The sequence below is a fragment of the Tripterygium wilfordii genome, chromosome 8 (assembly GCF_013401445.1).
Source record: "Tripterygium wilfordii isolate XIE 37 chromosome 8, ASM1340144v1, whole genome shotgun sequence".
NCBI lineage: Eukaryota > Viridiplantae > Streptophyta > Magnoliopsida > Celastrales > Celastraceae > Tripterygium > Tripterygium wilfordii.
Genome location: NC_052239.1, coordinates 1,390,100 through 1,411,789, shown reverse-complemented (window position 1 = coordinate 1,411,789; position 21,690 = coordinate 1,390,100). Strand labels below are relative to the sequence as shown.

Below are 21,690 nucleotides of genomic sequence, written 5' to 3'. Positions count from 1 at the left end.
TGTCATTTTATCTTTTTTATTTTTTATTTTATTTATGGAGTCAATGAGTGGAGTTGATGCCGATGTGCCAAGAAAATTTTCTCGTGGGGACACGTGTCCATGAACCATGACCGGTTGAGTAGGTTGACTTGTCACACTAATATGCTATGGGCCTTTTGTGGGGCAACAGAAAGAGGCCCAAGACGACGGATAATTTTTCTGTGGGCTTATTTGGTGTTTGGTATATGGGCCTTTTATTGACCGTGAGTAAATGATTAATTATCGTTAAGTGAAGGTACCAGCGAAACTCATTTAATTTAACTTTTTCTTTCAAAAACTCATACTTATGATTTTAAAATTTTAATTGGAAGGAAGAAAACCGGAAATCAAGAATCGCTTTGCTCGTGAGTCGAGACGGATTGTGTCGCGTTTCTCTGGTGGACGGTTAGCTCTGCTCAGTACTCAGTACGTCTCTCATTTTATTTTTCTCCCTTGTTCTCCTTGTACAAGGTTCTGTACTGAAGCGGTTTTTTACATGCTAATGATTTAGAGTTAGGGTTTGCTTTGTTTACTTTTTGATTTTGCTTGCCTCGTTTTGAGAATTAGGTTTTCGAATTCAATGCATTGGTAGCTTGACGAGTTTAGGTATGAGCCGGATTTAATATTGAGGTGATAATGGACACTAGCTTCATTAGTTCGTGAGCTTATTGAGAATGTGTTGAAAAACTATGGGTGGGAACTCTGCTGTTGAAGAAATGCATTGTGAATTTACTATCTGTTTGGATATGCTTACTCGGTTTTCCTTTCAGTTCTGGTTGGAATATTTTGATGACGCTTCATTCTATTTCTTGATCGTAAATGGAAATTGATATTAGAATTTTGGAATTCTGTCATTTTCTCGAGATGCAAAATACATTGCCTAACTAGATTGAGGACCTTTGTAGTTTGCCAAGGAGAACCACACCAAACTGATTCTTGTGCTTTTTCCCTTGTGTACCATCTTCGTTTGATATATCATATCTGTAGCCCCTCTGTATTTGTATGTTTTTCAGTTGTTTGCGGTGCTTCATCCCTTTATCTTTCGTTTGTGGGAAAATTATAGCTCTGGAGGTCAGCTAAGCAGTGCCCTCCCTTCTTCATACTGAAAACCATGTCCTTGGTGCAGGCAGGAGACAACAAATCGGAAAAGAAACAGTTGGGCGACAGGTCACCTGGATGCCAGCAGAGAGGTGGAGGAAGATAATTTAGAGGTGATTGGACGATTTTATTCCCAATTGTGCACCTTGTGATCCTGTTTTCGCTGTTGATACGTATGGCAATATAGTTAGCTAACAAAAATTGGAGAACAGACGGCATGGAACTTTCTGGTTTTATATTTATGTGTAATGGAAAAACAAAACCGCAGTGCTACCAGTACCGTGTTTTTGGGCTTCCTGCCGTAAGAAAGCAAGTTGTAGAGAAAATCAAGTGTGGCATGAAACTTTTTTTGTTTGATTTTGACGTGAAGCTTCTATATGGTATATATGAAGCAACTTCTGATGGAAAGTTGAACTTGGAATATACTGCTTTTGGTGGGAGGTTTCCAGCACAGGTAACTTTAGGTTGTTTTCAGCTCATATTTAAAAAAGGGTCATTATTATAAATAACAGGGTAGCGATGCAACCTGAAGTGTGTTTATGGTTTATAAGGATGGTCCCTATTTAATAGCTGATTAGGCAAAATTCTTCAGGTGAGATTCAGGATATTCAAGGATTGTTTGCCTCTGCCAGAAAGTAACTTTAAACTTGCTATCCAAGAGAATTATCAGAACGGAAAATTTAGTCAAGAACTCAATGCCCAGCAGGTAAGGCGCCTTACCAATTTTACTAAGCTCTGTTTAATCTCATCGTTATCTGCCAGACAGCAGTCTCTTCCATTTTCTTCTCATTTGCAGTGTTGTGGTACAGGTGAGGGATCTATTGTCTATGTTTGATCCATTTGCAGTGTCAATGCCATTACCTTTCCATCCTATGTTGCCCAATATGGCCACACCATCATTGTTCACTCCTCCCAATCGATCAAGAGAACGTCGGTTTCAGCCTCAAGCAAGGCTACCCGTGGAGGTGGCTGGGGTGCAAGTCAGGCATGGTTTTACAGGTTTAGAGGCCCAACATATTCCACAGACAATAATACCCCAACAGCATGATTATTACGCGCCCATAGTGAACCTGGGCTACACCCATCCATCAAATGAGGCACAAGATGTCCGAGCTCTGAGGGATCAAGATATGGCTGGGCCTGGGATTCATCACGAGTATAACCCTTCAGTATCAGTGCCTCAACATGTGGAACAGATGGTCACACCGTCGCATTACTCTTCATATGGATCCATGGTCAACAGAAGCCAGACTGAATCAGCTACTCATGCACAAGCTCCAAGTAACCCATATTACCCAATGGAACATCAAAATTCACACTTGCTTGGAGAACTCGTCCATCATCTGCCTGACCTGTATCGCAGGTACTTTGCCCCTTACACCTGATGAAACTTTTCTGTTCTCATTCCATTTTTGGAGAATGAAGCTTGGTGTCCTATCTTGCACCCAAGCTACTGTCAGCTTGAAGGAATACTTTTGACCCTAAACTGGCTGCTAATTTTCTGGATATTATCTCATGTATATGTCTAAAATTGTCTCTTATTGACTTTCTGATGTAAACATCGATTGTGAATCCCACATCGGTGGATTGAGAGCCTGAGTTGCAGTATATAAGTTGGGCAAACCTAACATTAGTCAACCGGTTTTCTAGTGGCTAGTTAGGCCTGCTTGTTGCTGGGCTTGGGCCTCAATCTACATCAAAGCAGGTTTTGAAAACACGTGTCAGCGGGGCCCGAAGGGGGTTGCAGCGGCGTGTCGTAAGGGGTGTGAATGATGTAAACATCGATTGTGAATCCCACATCGGTGGATTGAGAGCCTGAGTTGCAGTATACAAGTTGGGCAAACCTAACATTAGTCAATCGGTTTTCTAGTAGCTAGTTAGGCCTGTTTGTTGCTGGGCTTGGGCCTCAATCTACATCACTTTCTTTTTCTTGATAATTTTCTTATTGGATTTTTTATTAGAGTGAAAAAACCATCATGTTGTTATCACAGGTATGGAGCTGACACAAATGTGGCTCCCTACAGTCAGCACCTTGGCTTAGGGAATGTAAGTTATCAGTTTTCATCACAAGGGGGGTCTGTTGGATACTGGGATCACCAGCAAGCGCCTGCAGTCCCACACACTTCACAGCCGGTACAAACACATTCCTCAATACCAGAAATACACACAATGACCGCTCCTTACAGTCAGAACCTTGGGTTTGGTAATGCTACTTATCAGTTTCCGTCACAAGGGGGTTATATTGTCCCTCAGCAAGAGAATGCTGTTGGATACGGGAATCACCAGCAAACGCCTGCTGCTCCACACACTTCTCAGCCTGTGCAAACACATTCCTCAACACCTGAAACAGCTGGGCTGGTTGGGGGAAATATTCCTGTTCCACTAATGTATCCTTACCAAGGTTACCCTTCAGCATATCAATGACTGAATCTCTGTTTGGCGTGCTAAATGTCCCCCAGGTGTTGGCATAAGCTTTCCTAAGAAATAGTTTAGTTTATTTGTTTTTAATTTATCTTTTAAAGGCGAAATATTATTGGAAGAAATGGAAAAATACTTTGTTTTTCTAGCGGAATGTGGCTTCACCATCCAACACAGTGAGGATCTTTGAGCGTAACTTGAACTTTCTTAGGGATGTGACTTTACCATGCGTTCTAAACTTTGAATGTGAACAGGTTAGGTATGGACTATGGAGGGTTGTGAGCTTAGAGCAATTATCGGAGAGTAGACTAGAGATATTGACTGGTGAGTGTTGTATTCAACTTCATTGCATGATTCATTTGAAAGTTTGTCTACATTCCCATTTCTCTCGGTTTCTCACTTGTGGGAAGTGGGAAAAAGAGACGGTCCATAAGAAGTCAAGGCTGAAGTTGAGGAGGGTTCCTATAGTGGTTGACTGCTTGACTTGTGTGCTTGTTTATTCTGTGATTATTCTGGGCGGTCTAATCGCCTTTATCTTTCAATTGAGATGTACTATCATCCATTAATCTGGTCTGGAGGAGCACTACAAGCAGTGATGTGAAAAAACTAGACCAGACCAGTTGGTCAGACAGCAGATTCCTGCTTGGCTTCCACTTGGTCAGAGATCAAATTTAAAAACTTAATATAGGTTCGATCAGCTCATCTCTGGATAAGTTTTTTTCTTCTTTTTTTTTCGGCCTAATCTTATTTGTCATTAGCGTGGTGTGGACTATTTTGATGAGTGATGACTCGAGGTTTATATCCATTCAGTTGTCCGAAGGATACGCTGAGTGGTTCTTCGGCCAAAAAAATATCTTAGACATCTTTGTGTGTAGTGTTTACCTGTGTCTGATGTCACATTGGTCGGGTTAACCAAGAAACATTGTAATTAAACAATCAGTGATGGACAATACACACACAGATAGCTGGTGATGGTGTCTATCTAGTCACGATGTTGTGCTTTTAGCCTTTTAGGTGGTCGGTCACACACAAGTGGCTATTTTGATAGCCAATGTATGCTTACTTGGTGCGCCCTGCCCTTGTCCTAATGTACAGCGATTTAATGTCTTTATTTCTTCATCATTGTTCGGCATTGGGGCCCAAACAAACTAAGCAACTCTGCCTAATCATGTGATGTTTGTCCAGTTTAGTTTGACAATTCGTATTATTACAAAAAAGAGATGGGAATACAATGAAGAGGTTAAGAAGCCAATAAGGTATTCTCTGAATCGCACTTGCCAAGGCCCACCAACATACCGGGCCTTTGACCGCATCAAGACTGAAGAGCGCAAGGTACTTCCATTTTCATTTTTTTAATTTAGTCATCCAATAACAATAATTCTCCAAGTCTGTGCAGGGGCTAAATGGTAACTTCCTTAGCTTTGTAGATTTCGACCCAACGGTTGGGTAACGGTAGGGCCTACACACCCGTGAGCTGGCGAGATCAAAGATGACCGTTGCACGATAGCAGGAACAATGACAGCGGTAGAGAATCAATCCAGATTTTTTGCCCTTTTTAAATTTCTTCGTCACTGGAGAACTCCGACCCGCTTTCTAAGTAAACGCGGTGTCTATTTCATGAACGGATAACAAAACCGAGCGGGCCATACTAAAGTGACTAACAACAACTTCAACTCTACTCTGCAATTTCTGCTTTTCGATTCGTTTTCTCTCTTCGTATTCTGAGTGTAGGTTAAGGTGGTGTTTGTAAACGGTGCTCGGATGGGGATTTGCTGTTCAGACGCGGCTGGCGGGATGTCGACCGTGGCCGGCACCGCTGCCGCTGCTTCTCCAAACGACGCTATCAGCTACTTCCTCAAGTCTCGCGGCTACCATGGTCTCTTCTCTGAGATCGAGGTTTTGACTTCTCAACTCTCTCTCTCTCTCTCTCTCTACGTCTTGCGTTAATTGATGGAGTTTTATTGTTGATAATGAGGCCGCCATGGTTTCTTCTGCATCATTAAGACACTCTTTGATATCTAAAATTAGCGAGTTTCATATCTAAAATTGAGAGGTATTGTGTTGAATTTTTTGTGATTTAACTGCCAGGTTAAGAAACATCGTCTTTTTTATTGTATATATGAATGGTAGGCTATCATGGGGATTGTGACTTCACTAAAATTTACAGCCAAGTCCTCTGTGAAATTTAGATTATAGATATAACACTAATGATATGGAGAGTTATGTTTGGTTTGTGACGGTTGAAAATTATGTTACAAAACATAACTTGTGCTTTTGCCCCCAAGATAACTCATTTCTTTGTCTTTGAATGTTTAGTTTAACAAATCGTCTTTTTCAGCATGTTCTTCTCATCATCGAACATATGTTCTCTCTTTTTGAGAGTCAATTTTGAATCTGAAGTTGGAAGCCAGTGCTTTCAAATTTCTAGAATTTTTGGACAATTAAGACACTTAATACTTTATTACCTACTGAAATCATAGATTAAATTCAGATTTATCTTAATTGAAAGTTATGCTTGTATATTAGTTGAATCCTAGTCTTACGTAAAATTTAGATTATAAATGCAAAGCTAATGTTCTTGAGAATTAAGCGTGGTTTCTTATCACTTGAAAGTTGTTAGTGATATCATACCACACTTTTCTTCCAGCCGAATAACTCATTTTCTTGTTTAGACATTTTAATCCAAATTGTCTTTTTAGCATGCTTTTCACATCCTTCATATTGACCTTTTTATATAAAACTTGCAGTTATCATTTTCTGCTACAAATTTGCGCGATTTGGACGTCTTCTCAAAGGTTTGTTGCTTTACTTTCCAATGTATGCCGATGAACATTAATTGATTTTTCGTGTTTGTCGCTTTTTCTTTACTCTCCTGATAGATAATGGATGTTGACATTATATTGTTAGGATTGAGAGAAATTTTTGTACTTTTTACTCAATTCTCTTGATATAGAAACATCTAGTGCATTTTCATTCCCTTAATATGGGGAGTGGTTTGTGTAACTATAGTTAAGGATGGTATGAACTGTAACAAAGGGTCTAAAATCATTTCTAAAGGTTTTACTTTTTAATGAACTAATGACAGACACCCTGATATGTTTTAGGGTATGTTTATGGTTAAGAAGTTAGAAGCTAGAGCTTGATGTTATTTCACGTTTAAATCACAAGCATAACTTATCGCATAACAAACTAGAGTAAAATTATTCCATTTATAACATTCTTATGTTAAGTGTGTGAACAATGTAGAGAGTAGTATCTGCCAAGAATATGGAAATTAAAGGGAGTAGGAGTTATTTTTTGCTTCCAAACTGTCTTTTGAGTAATGTAATCAGTAGCTTACTATCATCATCTGCCAATTCAGTTCCTTTTCTGGTCATCTTGACTTCAGTCTGAAGTGAATGTGATTAATCACCTTGAAGTCTCAAAAATGAATTCAAGGTTTACTGCCAAGGCGCCAATTATTTTTTAACATAAGAAGAGAGCTGCAAATGGTTGTAAATGGAGTTCTAATTTTGCAAAAGTGAGAAATTTCATTTTAGCACATTGATATAGTCTAATTCTTAAAGCACAAAAGCCTTAAATATTTGACCTTGTTCGAACTTTAATTTTCTTCTCTTTTTACTATGTTCTCATTCCTTTAGAGTGATCCCATGGTTGTTGTTTATACGAAAGGAAAAGATGGAGCACTCAGAGAAGTATGTCGCACTGAAGTAGTTCTTAATTCATTGAACCCCACTTGGGTTACAAAGTATATCATCATGTTTCAGTTTGAAGTTGTTCAAACTCTCCTGTAAGTCTTTGAACCTTTTATAATTCTTTATATTCATCATATATGCATTTTGTTGGCTCCGCCTCAATTTTGTGTGTCAAATTGCAATGAACCACAGGTTTCGACTATATGACATTGACACCCAGTTTCACAATGTAGACGTAAAGGTATTTGCTTATTTTCACATGCTCTTTCCTTTGTCATTACTCATTACCATTGTTCAGGAGATTTCCATTGTCGTTGCAACTTTAAGCAAACAATTTGGATGTCTACCAACAAATTTTCATTTTCATTTTCTGCTCACTGTTTAAACTTTTGATTAACAAGATTAAGTCTAGTGTGCTTGACGTTTGTATCATGTGAATGGAGTGCATCAGAGAACTGAATAAAGATTTAAGTATATACTTAATGTGAACTTTTGAGTCTATAAATGACTTTAAAGTTTAAACCCTCTAATGCAAAAGGAAGAATTACTATGCATATTCGGGGATCAAAGACAACTAGTGGCTTTGATTCTTAGGCAATTTTGCAGCTCCGTTAACCGTAGATGTTTCTTGTTTAGAGGGATCTTGGGCCAAAAAAAGGTGAAAGCACCAGGTGATTAGGTCCTCCAGGCTTGTATTATGTGGGCCTGGATAGTAAAAGTTTGGGTTGAGTCATGACAAGTTACGCTATTGGAAAATAAAGATCAAAAGTAAAACAGTAATCATAATCACAGTGAGAAGTTTGCAGTTTCAAATTTGTCACGACTGCCATTCCTTCATGAAGCATGTTTCCAGTAAGTTGGGCCGAGAAATCATTGTTCGGAATCAGAATCGCTTTCTTCATTTCAGAAAGGGTTTATGTTCTTGCCATTCATTCATGAATTTGTCTATGAATTTGTCTTTAACTCTTTATATTGTTAACAAGATTCCTAGGGAGCGATAGAACTGTGCAAGTGTATGGAAGGCTTAAATACAAGTAACACACTATCTAACTGTTGCAGATTCTTAATCTGGAAGAGCAGGAATTCCTTGGTGAGGCAAGTTGTTCATTGTCCGAGGTAAGATATCAACACCACTTTACAGCTGTGAACATACCATAATGAAAGCCATATTTTTTCAATGTGCAAAATACGGGGACGCACTCATTGATATTAAGATTTCTAATTTCTAATGTATTCAATATCCACAATATTATCAAATGGCATAAGCTACTCAACAACACTCTATCTGTGCAGGTTGTGACAAAATCAAATGGGTCGTTGACATTAGATATTGTACGTAGAGAAGAATCTTCTATATCAAGCCATTCTCGATGCTCTGGAAAGCTTACTGTGCATGCTGAGGAATGCATAAACTCTAAGACAACTACAGAGATTATATTTAGGTGTTCAGAGTTGGAAAGCAAGGATATGTTCTCAAAAAGTGTATGTGTTGCTGGATTCCATCTCTTTCTTTTGTCAGGTTCTTTATGCAATATCTAAAGTTAATTTTGGTGCCGTTGCAGGACCCCTTCTTGGTAATATCAAAAATTGTGGAGGGAGGGATCCCCATTCCCGTCTGTAAAACAGAAGTCATAAAGAATGATCTCAAGCCAACATGGAAACCTGTGTTTCTGAATATTCAACAGGTTGGAAGCAAGGTAAAGAAAGTTCCTTCGTTTTGTATGATTTTCGTTGGCCTTCATAAACCTGGCATAGTGAAATTGCACTCTTTTGTTTGTTAGTTTACATGGCTTGCCAATATTTAAGTACAACTAGTAGTGATCTTCATGAATATGCAAGTTTCCCTTTCCATTGTTCTTTTTTTCTTCCTAAGAGCGAGCTCATTTTGTATCTAAACCGAAGGGCTTTACGTGGTTGAACTGAATTTCAAAGGGGATCTTATTATAGAACTGTGTTGTCATTGTTGTGCGCAATGCTGCTATCAGCAATCATTTAACATGGATAGATTTGGTTATCTATTGTTTGGGGCCTGGGGAGTTTCCTCGCCTCATTATGGCACGCTTTCACAATTTTTTTTCAAACTTAATTTGCAGGACAGTCCGTTAGTTATAGAGTGCTTTAACTTCAATAGCAATGCCAGGCATGATTTATTGGGGTAAATCGAGATTTTCTTTCCCTGTCTCTATTTCTTGTCATTGTAGGCTAGAATAGAGATAATGCTATTTGTAATGTTATCAGAAAAGTTCAGAAATCACTAAGAGAGTTGGAAAAGCTTCATTCTAGTGGGGAAGGAGAAAATTTATTTATACCACCATCCACCGCGCACAATGACCACAACAAGGTACAGTTTACGCAAATCAAATTGTGCTCCTTCTGATTTTTCCATTATTTTCCTTGAAGTTACAGATCTTTATTTCAATGCAGGTGTCGAAGAGCCTGTTATTTGTTGACAAGTTTGCTGAGAGTATACAGAACACTTTCTTGGATTACTTGGCAGGAGGATTTGAACTGAACTTTATGGTGGCTGTCGATTTCACAGGTACTGACAGTGAATGCAACATGTGTTGCAGTAGGTGAATGTCTCCTCTCTAACTTTTGAAGTGCACTGCAACGTTGTGTTTTTCAATGTGACATGTAAGGTTGTCGTGTATATCATATAGTAATACTCATGTTGTTTGTCCCTTCACATCAATATCTTCATGTCAGATATTTTTTGAATGGATCTTCATGTCAGTTATGCCATTTATTTACATCAAAGTTAATGTTTGTGTCTTGTTTCATATGTGATGGGTTTTTTTTATTGATACTCCTGATGCATGTCACTTCTTGTTCCCCAGCCCATTGCTCAGAATGCTTGTTTGAAACTTTGAAAGAATAGGAAAGAGTTTTCCTGATTGAACATATATATAGAAAATGTGAGTTACTGTATATGAGGCATAATCTTGTTTTGAAGAGATAGTGTTCAAGATTCTTTCATCATTGGTGTTGTACCTGTCAACATACTGGTTTTTATTGACTACCCTGTTGCTTTTTAAACTTCCATATATGTTTAATTTGGGGGGGAAAACATAAACTTCATGGTTAATCATTTATGATATTGGATATGTATGGGTGACTGAATGTGTTTTATGGACTTCATTTTCTTTTTGTCAGCTTCAAATGGAAATCCCCGTCTCCCAGATTCCTTGCATTATATTGATCCCTCTGGACGGCCAAATGCATACCAGCAAGTGATAATTTTGCCTCTCAACATTATCTGTAGAACATTCTCTTGGTAGTAGACCCATGTAAACATGCAGCTCTTTTTTTTCTCCTTTTTCCAGGCAATAATAGAAGTTGGTGAGGTGTTGCAATTTTATGATTCAGACAGACACTTTCCTGCATGGGGTTTTGGAGCACGTCCAATTGATGGCCCAGTTTCTCATTGTTTTAACTTGAATGGAAGTAGTAGTTATTGTGAGGTGAAATGGTCACATTATAATTAATCTTCTTATACTCGTAAAAAACATACTGAGCGTATAATATTCTTCAGGTTGAAGGAATTCAAGGAATTATGACGGCATATACAAGTGCCCTCTTTAATGTTTCTCTTGCGGGACCAACGCTTTTTGGACACGTGATTACCAATGCTGCTCTAATTGCCAGTCAGTCTCATGCAAATGGAGGACGAAAATACTTTGTGTTGCTAATAATCACGGTAACAAATATGCTTGTGATTTATATATCTGTCATTTAGTTAGTCAGCATTTGCTGCAATTTTTTTTAGAACTTCTCTTCATTTCCATTCGCAGTATATATGACGTAGTTTGTTGCGAAGATTTTGTATTTGATGCTTAGTAAATGTAAAAATTTAATCTCTCCAGTTGTGCTTCTGCTTGGCGCTGAAATATGTTGAGATTATATGTTAGGATGGGGTGGTAACAGATCTTCAAGAAACCAAAGATGCTCTAGTTAAAGCATCAGACCTACCGCTGTCAGTCCTCATTGTTGGAGTTGGAGGAGCTGATTTCAAAGAAATGGAGGTATGATGTTCACTTCAATACCTTTTCATGCGAAAATAACCAACTTTTTATGTACTCTTTGGCATATACAATCCCTGGTAGTGAAGCTTAATTGCAACTTCTTCTTTTTTGCTGCATCTAATGAACTTTTGTACAGAATTTAGATGCAGACAAGGGAGACAGACTTGAGAGTTCAAGTGGGAGAGTTGCTTCGCGGGATATAGTACAATTTGTTCCACTCCGAGATGTACAAAGTAAGAAATCTAACACATCTAGAAAATAATTTTCTGGAAAAAGGTTTCGAGAGAAATACTATTGAACTGATTATTTACTTCGCTCATATTTGCAGGTGGAGAAATTTCAGTTGTTCAAGCACTTTTAGCAGAACTACCAAGCCAATTTTTAACCTACATGCGAACCAGAAATATTGAGCCGACTACATGATACTCTATCGAAATTTACATATGCAATCAAATTCATTTAGTTGCTGGTTTCATGCCATTTGATTTTACCTTCCTGGGGGTCATGTTGAAAAATGCTCATAGGTGTTAGGTTTTCAGCGAGACCTCACTGGAAAGGTAGAATGAGCTGCATGATCCTTCTTCCAGAGAATTGCAGCTAGATTGGCGTTCTGGTCGGGGGATTGATTATTTGGTGTTATCAACCAAAAGGATCAATGGAGGTAAACACCTAAACTGCAAATTTCCAAGTTACAACTAAAGAAAAATGGTTCATTCAAGTTTTCGTCACCTGCCAACTCATTTAGGAGTTTGGGCACATTGTGCTGGCCGAGACAAGATTTCTTGGCCTTCCATGCTCATCATATTTTCTGTGTAATTGTAGATGTTTGGCGACTTTTTATTTTTATTTCTTATTATTATCGGAACGCAAACAAAACTATGAGAGTGGATGGTGAAATTTAGTGGCATAGTGTTATTAGAATAAGCAGCATGGGCCTTTCGCATTTAGAAACTCTATTTTTAATTTGCACGTATTTCCACAATTCTTCTGTAAAACTTAATATTAGCATACAATTAGGATGCTATCTCTTGTGACCATGCATTTGGCTTAATTTACCCAGTTGTCAGGTTAGGAAATTTTTGTGTGTGGGGGTTGGACGGCCTGAGTTTAGACCTATCGAAATGGTAAACTATGTCGTTCTTGGTTTTTTTTAAAAAAGTGGTCTATTGATCCTTGTTTAATGGTTATGTTAGGAAGCTTCTCTGCGCTGGTGTTGGTCATTCTGTCTCATCTGTTTGAGCTGCCCCTCTCCCTATTCACGCGGCATCGCTTCATGTGTTTTTATCCCTCTTTTATTTGTTTTTCATTCTTTACGACGTCGTTCTCATTATATTAAACGATGTTGTAGAGGTTCTTTTATTACCGTTGAGATTTGTCTTCCCTTAACTTCTGTTCTCTCGCAGCTTGCCACAAGCTTTGTAATCCTTCAGTTATTCTGATCGATGAAACAGAAGTTCTTTGAACAATTTCTTGCTTGAGTTTATTTTAGGTTATGCATGATAATTATTTTTTCTTTTTTTTGTTAAGGATAATAGATTTAAAATAATTCAAATATTTTTAAAAAACTGAACTCAAATTTTTTTTAAAAAAAGGATGGCAGGACTTGACCCATGGCCATGTATAACCTGACCAGCACGAGAGTGATCACTTGTTCGTAGTCACGTGCTCTAATCCTCTGACTACAACCGAGGATAACTACATAATATAAATTTTTTGAGATTAAAATTTAAAATCCAATAGTCCTTTTTGAGATCTAGAGTTTTCCCAGCAGTGTACATGCTCCGTTCTTTACTCGGGGAACTTCAAAGTTCACAAACAAGCAAGAGACAAACGAGGTTGTCTTCGTTTCCCCTAGATGGAGGTCGAGCTCGCAGGAGGTTTGGTAATAAAATTCTCTCCGCCAGCCTCTCATCGAGTAAGAGATTGGGCCACTGGAGCTTTATGGGCTAGCAGTGTTTCAATTGAAGCCGGCTCAAAAATATATGGGCCGAAATCATTCCCGGTCCTTACCAGCAGCGGTTCTTCCGGGCCCGTCCGTTTGGGTATGATTGGCTCCCTTCCCTACGGCCGCATTTATATTTAAAAAAAAAAATGAAAAACGGGTGGTGCTTTACTAGAGTCTTGAACAAATTTGATATTAATATAATATATTAAGTAGAGGCAAGGCTATGATAGGTGCTTAGAAAAGTAATGTGGGAAATTTTAGAGAGAACTCAATTCTGATTAGTTATATTATTATGATTAAGGATATGTATAAAAGAGTCGTAAGTAGTGTTAGGATTAATGAAGGAGTTACAAAATAGTTTCCCATCATAATGGATTTGCGCCAGATGTCGGCACTAAGCTTGTTCCTATTGTTATAGTGAAGGATGAACTCACACAAAATATCCCAGGTGAGATATCTTGAAGCATGTTGTTTGGTGATGATATAGTTCTAATGGAGCCTTAGAGTTTAAAGATTTAAATAAAGTATTATTAAAACATAATATATAAAATATAAGTTTAGTAAAAGTAGACAAGGGAACGAACAAATTATTGAATTAGATGAGAGAAGAGTAACAAGAAGTTAGATATTTAAATATCTTGACTCGATTTTCCAAGATAACGAAAACATTAGTGAAAATGCATCAAGGGTTTTATGCTATCGAATAATTGCTTTAAGGTTCTATCGGTCAACTAAACGGCCCATGGTGATGTATGGATATGAGTGTTGGGTTTTAATAAACAAATTCAAAAAATGTATGTAGTAGAAATGCAAACAATTTCTGGATGTTGGCCACATGAGGAAAGATATAATAAGACGATATTATTAGATTTAAGTTAGTAGTAGCACTAATTGAAAATAAGTTGTGAAAAAATCATTTAATATGGTATGGGCATGTACAGAGTAAAGATAGTAGAGTGGAGGGGAAGAGAATCGAAAGAATTTGTATAGGAGAGAGTAGAAAGCGTAGAGAATGAAAGACCTAAAAAGACATGACTTGAAGTTGTAAGAAAAAATATTGATTCAATAAGAGTTGATAAAAATATGATCTTAAATAGAAATATTGAATGCCAAAAACGAATATACTTAGTGGATTTTCGTTGATTCATGTAGTCCAATTCGAATTTTTGAGGTAAAAACTTGATTGTTTACAATGATCATGATGTTATTATATCGTAAGTCCAATACAATCCATTTTAATTCAATCAAAAAAATATTTTAATAGTTATTTTATTAAATATTATAAACCTATTTATTGTGGGTCCATATTAGTTTTTTCAAAAAAAAAAAGCAAGACCTCATCATTTACTGTGGACCCTTAGAAAATAAATCTTTCTAAAAAAAACACAAAGGCGAAAACGCCTATATAAACTCCACTTTGGAGTTTATAGCCAACGGTTGAGCAAAGCGGGACCAATAGCGGACCCGCTTTACCGTCCGTTGTGCCAAACAGACACAGAGTATCTCTCATTCTTTGCTAACAAAAAACAAAATTTTGAGATGTACCATTGTTTGAACTAAGGGAAAGAAAGTAATGCATCCAAAATAAACTTAAGAAAAAAATGCAACAAAGTCCAAAGGAAAGCAACAAGAAGTTGACTATGGCTCACGTTCACACAAATCACTGTCCAAGCATAGAACATGTATCAAATTGAATCCCTATCTACAGTCGTCAGAAAGAAGAAGGAAAAAAAAAAAAAACAAAACCCTATTTCGCTCGTCGTCTTCTTCCCCCTCACTCCAAACCCTACCTTACTCTCTTGTCTTATTTCATCATTCTTCTTGCTCTATATGTGCATGATTTAGCAAGATATCATATATATCTATATATTACAAACTATTCAAAGTGGATCGAAGATATGGGAAGAGGCCCCTTCCATCCGATGAATCGGAGGAGAAGGAGGAAGACCATATCTTTCCGGTCTACTCCGCTCGATCCCAACAAGACATGACCGCCATGGTTTCAGCTTTAGCTCAAGTTATCGGAAGCAGCCATGGAAATCCAGATAACGATCAAGTGCATGGTAATACTAATCCATTGGTCTTGTCACAATCTAGCAACACTGAGGAAGAGAACCTCCCTCAACCAGTTCAAGATCAAGGTACTTAATTATTATCATTAATTTACTCCTCCTATGTATAGATCCTATGATCTTGTGTAACTGTCTAGGGTTTTGATGTGATGCATGTTCTTGGAGTTTATATGATAATTCATGAGGGTTTCCTTACCTTTTTATATTCAACATAAAATTTAGGATAACTAGTTGTTTCTGAATTTGATGGTGCAAAGTTTCACATGATCCGGCCATATTGCAAATAAGTGCAATTGCACCTCTCTCACTCTCTAATCACAAGCATCTCTATACCCTACTAAAATCTCATATTGCAAGTATGTGCAATTGCACATCTCTCACTCTCTAATCTCAAGCATCTATACCATACTAAAATCTAGTTCAAACAATCTCATAACTTTTTTTAAACCGACAACGACATCATAAAAAACTTGTTGTTCGGGCATTCGATATGGATATAACCTTGACCGTTAGGCTTGCAAGCACAAAAGCTTTCAACCTGGTGAAATGGTAAGTTGCACCAAAGCTCAGGGGGTGACCACAATGTTATTGCTCCCAGCGGGAATCGAACTCATGGTCTTCCGAGTCCAAGCAAAATTTGATACATATCCACCTCCGTTATGTACTCCCTACAAATGGTAGGGGCCGAGTAATTGATGTTAGATGGGTCTTTTCGCTCTGCTTAGCCCTATCCCCTGGGGCTATTTTAGTGATAGGTTCTATAAGAACTGGACGACCTATTTGATCTAATACGTACTTAGCGGAAAACTCCTATGTTCCTTTCATCATTTTGTGAATTAATTCACGACTAGGATTATGATTGTACTCAAGTTGAGTATGAATTGCTTATGTTTCTCCTCATTAGTTATATATATATATTTTCACACTAATCGTAGTTCACCTATTGTATATAATATGAATGATATGAACACAAGTGAGTTGTGGAATTATAGGGAACGAGAGAAGAAGGCACTATAGAGGAGTGAGGCAAAGGCCATGGGGAAAATGGGCAGCAGAAATTAGGGATCCAAAGAAGGCAGCTCGTGTATGGCTTGGTACTTTCGACACCGCTGAGGCTGCAGCAACTGCTTATGATGAAGCTGCTCTACGCTTCAAAGGCAGCAAAGCTAAGCTCAACTTCCCTGAGAGAGTTGAAGGCCGATCCGAATTAGGTCACCTCACAATCCGTCCAAATTTGCATCAACAACAACGACAACAACAACAAGTACCTAATACTCGTGCTATGGCTCCTCGTCCACAATCACAAGCGAGAGAAATGATAGCACAACATCCAAATCCTTATTTCTATGCACAATTCCCTCCTAGCGGAGGTTATGCATTCAACTTTTCCACACCAAGTCACTATGGCGGTGATCATACGTTTCTTTCTCCTACTTCAACAACATCATCTTCATCTTCATCTTCCTCATCATCAGCTCCGCAGCAGCAACAACAACAACCACAACCATCAGAAGTTATAAGATTTCCAGCTTGGTTTGGAAGTTCTTCCTCGACTTCTGATTCTTCTCATCAAAGTAGAAGAGGATATGAATCTCCTAAAAGAGAATAGCATGCATATCCGTGTTTGCTCGAGGAAGAGAGGAAAACTTAAAACATTGGAAATGTTTTTCTACTATATTCTTCACAAGTGTTTTTTTTTTTTTTTTTTAATTTACTGTTTTTTACGTTATTTATCGTATTTACTTTCTTGTCAAATCAACATATGGATTGATAATAAATCTACATGGACAAGTTTGTGCTTTCATGGTTCAAGTTTATATATTCAACATTACTAGATATATATATATTTGAAATAAATACTTGAAGGGAATATGTAAATATTTGTTTTTGTGTGTACTAAGGAGTTCTTATAATCTTATGGTAGCATGTTTCTTATCATTTGCACGAGGAATATGTTTGATTTCTACTCCCTGGAAAAAAAAAGTTTGTGTAGTTTTTTCTCCAACCCTATCTCTATTGTCAGAATCTTACGCTCGAGAATTGTTTATCATATGTGTTAGAGTAAACGAATTAAATATTAAAATTAATTCGAACTTCTAGGAGAATCGGTATTTCACATGGAATGAAAAAATCTTGAACAAATGTTGATGTCTTAAGTTAGAAACTCACCTCTACAATCGTTTCACGACTATTAAAGGGGGCCAAAAGGGTTTAAATTTTAACATTAGAAGAATTATATATGGACTCCTATTTAGTATTTAGTCATGGTAATCATCACCAATCATGCATGCCAGTTAACGTTAACCTTGTGTGTGTGTGTAGAGAGAGAGAGAGAGAGAGAGAGAGAGAGAGAGGACTGGGGAGGGAGGGAGATAAGCATGCCTAAATGCTATAGTATAGAATGAGCTTAGAAAGATTGATCAAATTTTACTTCTATACATATATATCATGCCAATATAGATGTAATAAAGTAAAAGTGTAGTGCACATATGGTTATATATATATATATCATGCTAATATAGATGTAAAACAAATTAATAAAGAAAGTAACTTACTTGGTTTTGGAGGCTGACTTTTGAATGCCATGCAAAGCAAAATCAAGCTAGGAGAAGATGAGGCTCTGCGCTGAGAAAGCGATTATATGTCGAAAATGTTTATAAACGCGCAGAGATCGATATATAAGTAGTTTGGGTATGAAAAGCATGAAGGTGGAGTGCAATTTTCTTGTTGATAATTAAGAGTCGCCAAATTCGGCTGAAATGGACAATAAATAATGTGGATATATCGATGACACTAGTTCATTGCCGACCTTCTATTTGACCATCCAGAGTTTTTATTTAGGTTCTCACCTCTTTTTTTTATTAAAAAGGAATTAATTCAGTCATATATATAGTTTCCATTATTTGACTGCATTCACAATGGTTGTTGTTTGTTTGTTTCGGTTTCACGTTTTGGATCTTAATCTTTTAGGAATCTCACGTCGAAAAGATGTGGGGATCTCATTGGGTATTTTTTTTGGATTCAAATATTATTAAATTAAAAGATACAATAAAACTCAAAACAAATAATATAATTGGTTGTTTGAGGGGTGTGAATTTATGAACTCTCAGACATTTGATTAGGACTCACATCGTATTATCCATTGGGAATAGTTGACTCGCTAGCTAGATCCTTCAATTCAAAATATTCATCCCGGCCCGTTCATCCACTCATTATTTTTTTTCTTCTTTTTGAACAACCCACTCATTATTAATTAGTCATCTTATATATCTTAGGTAAGCTGCTTTGCAGTTCCTCTTCATTTTTAATAAATAGAAAGTATATAAAATTTAGACAATTGAATTATGTATTCAACTATTTGAGGTTTAAGAAAAAAGATAACATGTGTGTGGATGAGAAAAATGAGTCATGCCTAATTAGAATACCAAATGTCACATAAAGAAAAGTCTACGTATCAGAGCTTCCTGGAAACAACCATAAATCTAAAATAAATAAAGAAGTGAAAAAACATAATTCTCAAGCTCAAGGTAAATCCCAACCTAACGTCCAAAGACATCACGAGATTATAAATAAGACGTTTGATCTTACCATGTTGATATGGTGGATAAGCGCGCTCAATTGCCAAAGAAAAGCCTCATCTTTATCACCAGTCAACCCCTATATAACGGAGGCTAAGGTTGACCTAAGGTACGGATTATACTTTGCAATCGTGATTAAGATTACTCAACTCTTAATAATAGACACTGACTTGAGCGTCGAAGTATCCTCCGTCCTCCAAGGGCTACCCTCTCCTTTTGTTCTTACAAGTGTCAGAAGGTTTTTCATTGCATCATAGTCCTCTGACGTGTGGATCATTCAAAAAATTGCATCCACAACATGACATGTTACACACTTTTGCATTCAATAGTTCTAGAACCATATTAGTTTTCCATGCACTTTCTTTAATTAATTTGATTTTTATTCAACATTAGATGAATATAGTTATTGATATTTATTATTTTTTATAAAAATAAGAAAAAGAAGACTACCCTTTGGATAAAGCACGAGTTTTAATTTGACTTTGAGTAAAAGACAAATATGATAGATATAAATTGACTAAAAGATTGCTGGCCTTGTACATTTAATAAGGAAAAGATATACTTATTATGTTTCTACGAGACATGAATTACTTTGTTATGAGATATTAATGACTTGAGTTTCAACCTTTTGGCTTTTAATGTCCATGGAAAAGATATATTTATTATTTTATTATGAGCTATGAATTATTTTTTTATGAGATAGTATAAATTAATTGAGTTTCAAACTTTTGGCTTAGCGGCACCTACACTTTGAAAATTAAAAAAAAAAAGGCAAGGAATTAAATAACTTATGAGAGTACACTTGGAATACTCTAATTAATGGCTAACCAACCAACCAACCATCTTCTTTTTGTAAAAGCATGGTTAACCAACCATTCAAAGAAACAAAGCCTCAAGTGGAAGGTTACCTAACATCCTCACTTCCTCCTTTTTCACCATTCTTTTCATTCTTCTTTGCGGAGGCCCCCTAAAAAAAGCATATAATATTTCATCTTCCTAGCTGCCATGATAACACGTTAGCAAAAAGAAATGACTTGAGGGGAGAAGAAATAAAATAAATAAGGAAAAACTAGAGTAGTATTATTATTACATGCTACTATAGCATGGTCCAAGAAGTAATATTCTTCCATTATAACAGAGATCTCATTATCTGGTATTCCAATTATTCTAATTATTAAGTTATACGTATAAGATTTCATGTAAGACTTGTGAAACTCACGAATTTTCTTAGATTCTATGCGTCCAATTCAACAACTGAGATAACTAGATACTAACACCTAAAATCTATATCATTTTTAAATAGTTTATGCGTTTGTCACAAGCTGTTTGTCGTTGAATTCAAATAAGACATACTAGGTTTAAATCATGAGTATCATAAGTGCCTTAACCTTTCATTGGGTCGCATGATTCTACATAAGAAATAATATACTTCTTGTCCGTATAATTTAAATTTTTTTTTTAAAAAAAAGTAATAACTTGTAGAAAAGGAAAGAAAAGGAGAGAAATCGAACATTTACGTCATTATTACGCTGCAAAGACTTCTGTAGGAAGTAAGCGTTGAAGCGCCTCTTCAAGCAGTAGTCAAGTATTAATGCGAGTGCCGTGGGCCAAATCAAAGTCTTCGTGCACCGTCTTGGAGTTTTCTCCACAACCACAAAGTCCAAGTCCACACGCTAAGAAAGGAGTGAATCGAAGAAATAAGGGTTGGTCGTCGAATCACAATTCACAAACCCGCTGCATTGTCGGTTCCTTTGTCAAACTTTTCGGCTCAGTCTAGTCCAACTTCACTGAACCTACTAACAACCATATTTGATTATTTTCAATTAATATCTAAAGAATTGTGATTGCTGAGTATCACAAATGGAATGTGCTTAAAAAACGTCATCGTGATCCAGAACTACATCTTACAAATATGTTATTTAGACATTCAATATATACCTAAACTCAAACCGTCCACATACACAGAAATTTTCCATCTAACTATGACATCATAAATTGTGTCAAAACAACTCAGTGCATGGTCACAAGAGTATTATTCTCAGTGGGATTGAACTCAGAACCTCCCGAATTCATACAATTTGACCCTAGAGAGATGCATCACAAGACATTGCCTCATGATGTTCCTATCATCCATTGCTCAAACAACTCATCAACTTTTTTCGCTGCTATAATTCATAACTCACAACTGTGTCCCAAAAATATGCTCACCCCTAGACACATGTACGGTGTACTATCAACTACAGATCCAAATGTGAAACTCACAAGATTGAATGAATGTCTCTTTGATCATACGAGAAATCAGCCAAAAAATGTGGGCATGGGATTTAGCAGCTTTCAAGGAAAGCAATTAAACATAAAACACTATAAGAAACACTAAAATTATCCTTTTCCATTGCACATCATGTGCACCCAGAAATAGTCGCGCTCTTAAGCAAGGCCATGCAACAAACTCAAACTGCCCCTGATGTCAGTCACATAGTTTATCACTTAGATTTATCTATCAGGACACAATAAAAGATGCAGATGTAAAATATACCATGAGCGTACCCATCTGACGAAACATTAATCCAGCTATTTTCACTCGTTCAACTAAAAGTTAATTTTAATAACACAATCATATAAGTTGAGGAAAAAAAGAGAGTAAATGCAGCAACATGCACCATGCTTGATTGTAAAAGGAAATAGGAGGGAAGGAAAGATGACCTTTAAGAGTTACATGCTACTATGATCTCCAAAGATCTCTTCTGGTAAATAGCTTCTAAGCATTCTTCAGCTCTATGGACCTTTGATTGGAGGTAAAGCCTTCCATTGTTGGCAGTCTGTTCAAACATGTCATCATATTCC

The 21,690-nt window shown here is 36.9% G+C and overlaps 2 protein-coding genes across 3 annotated transcripts; both read left to right on the top strand.

Moving 5' to 3' along the window:
- The first annotated feature begins 350 nt into the window (after positions 1-350).
- Positions 351-12,275, top strand: LOC120004204. Its single transcript, XM_038853474.1, has 24 exons — positions 351-444; positions 1,145-1,570; positions 1,709-1,822; positions 1,926-2,479; positions 3,108-3,528; positions 3,789-4,037; positions 4,549-4,623; positions 4,720-4,866; positions 5,266-5,430; positions 6,282-6,329; positions 7,176-7,324; positions 7,422-7,470; positions 8,289-8,345; positions 8,523-8,711; positions 8,792-8,926; positions 9,323-9,384; positions 9,468-9,570; positions 9,654-9,768; positions 10,383-10,459; positions 10,553-10,690; positions 10,762-10,926; positions 11,138-11,251; positions 11,388-11,484; positions 11,580-12,275. The coding sequence occupies exons 2-24, from the start codon at positions 1,334-1,336 to the stop codon at positions 11,672-11,674; spliced, it is 3,555 nt and encodes a 1,184-aa protein (XP_038709402.1). The 5' UTR covers positions 351-444; positions 1,145-1,333; the 3' UTR covers positions 11,675-12,275.
- Positions 12,276-14,661: 2,386 nt separating this feature from the next.
- LOC120004319 (ethylene-responsive transcription factor ERF115-like) lies at positions 14,662-17,951 on the top strand. 2 transcript variants are annotated; one of them, XM_038853633.1, is made up of 3 exons: positions 14,920-15,337; positions 16,261-16,885; positions 17,823-17,951. In XM_038853633.1, the coding sequence occupies exons 1-2, from the start codon at positions 15,184-15,186 to the stop codon at positions 16,875-16,877; spliced, it is 771 nt and encodes a 256-aa protein (XP_038709561.1). In that variant the 5' UTR covers positions 14,920-15,183; the 3' UTR covers positions 16,878-16,885; positions 17,823-17,951. The 2 variants fall into 2 exon arrangements, with proteins under 2 accessions (XP_038709560.1, XP_038709561.1); XM_038853632.1 differs by lacking the exon at positions 17,823-17,951 and having other exon boundaries at positions 14,662-15,337; positions 16,261-17,103.
- Positions 17,952-21,690: the final 3,739 nt, after the last annotated feature.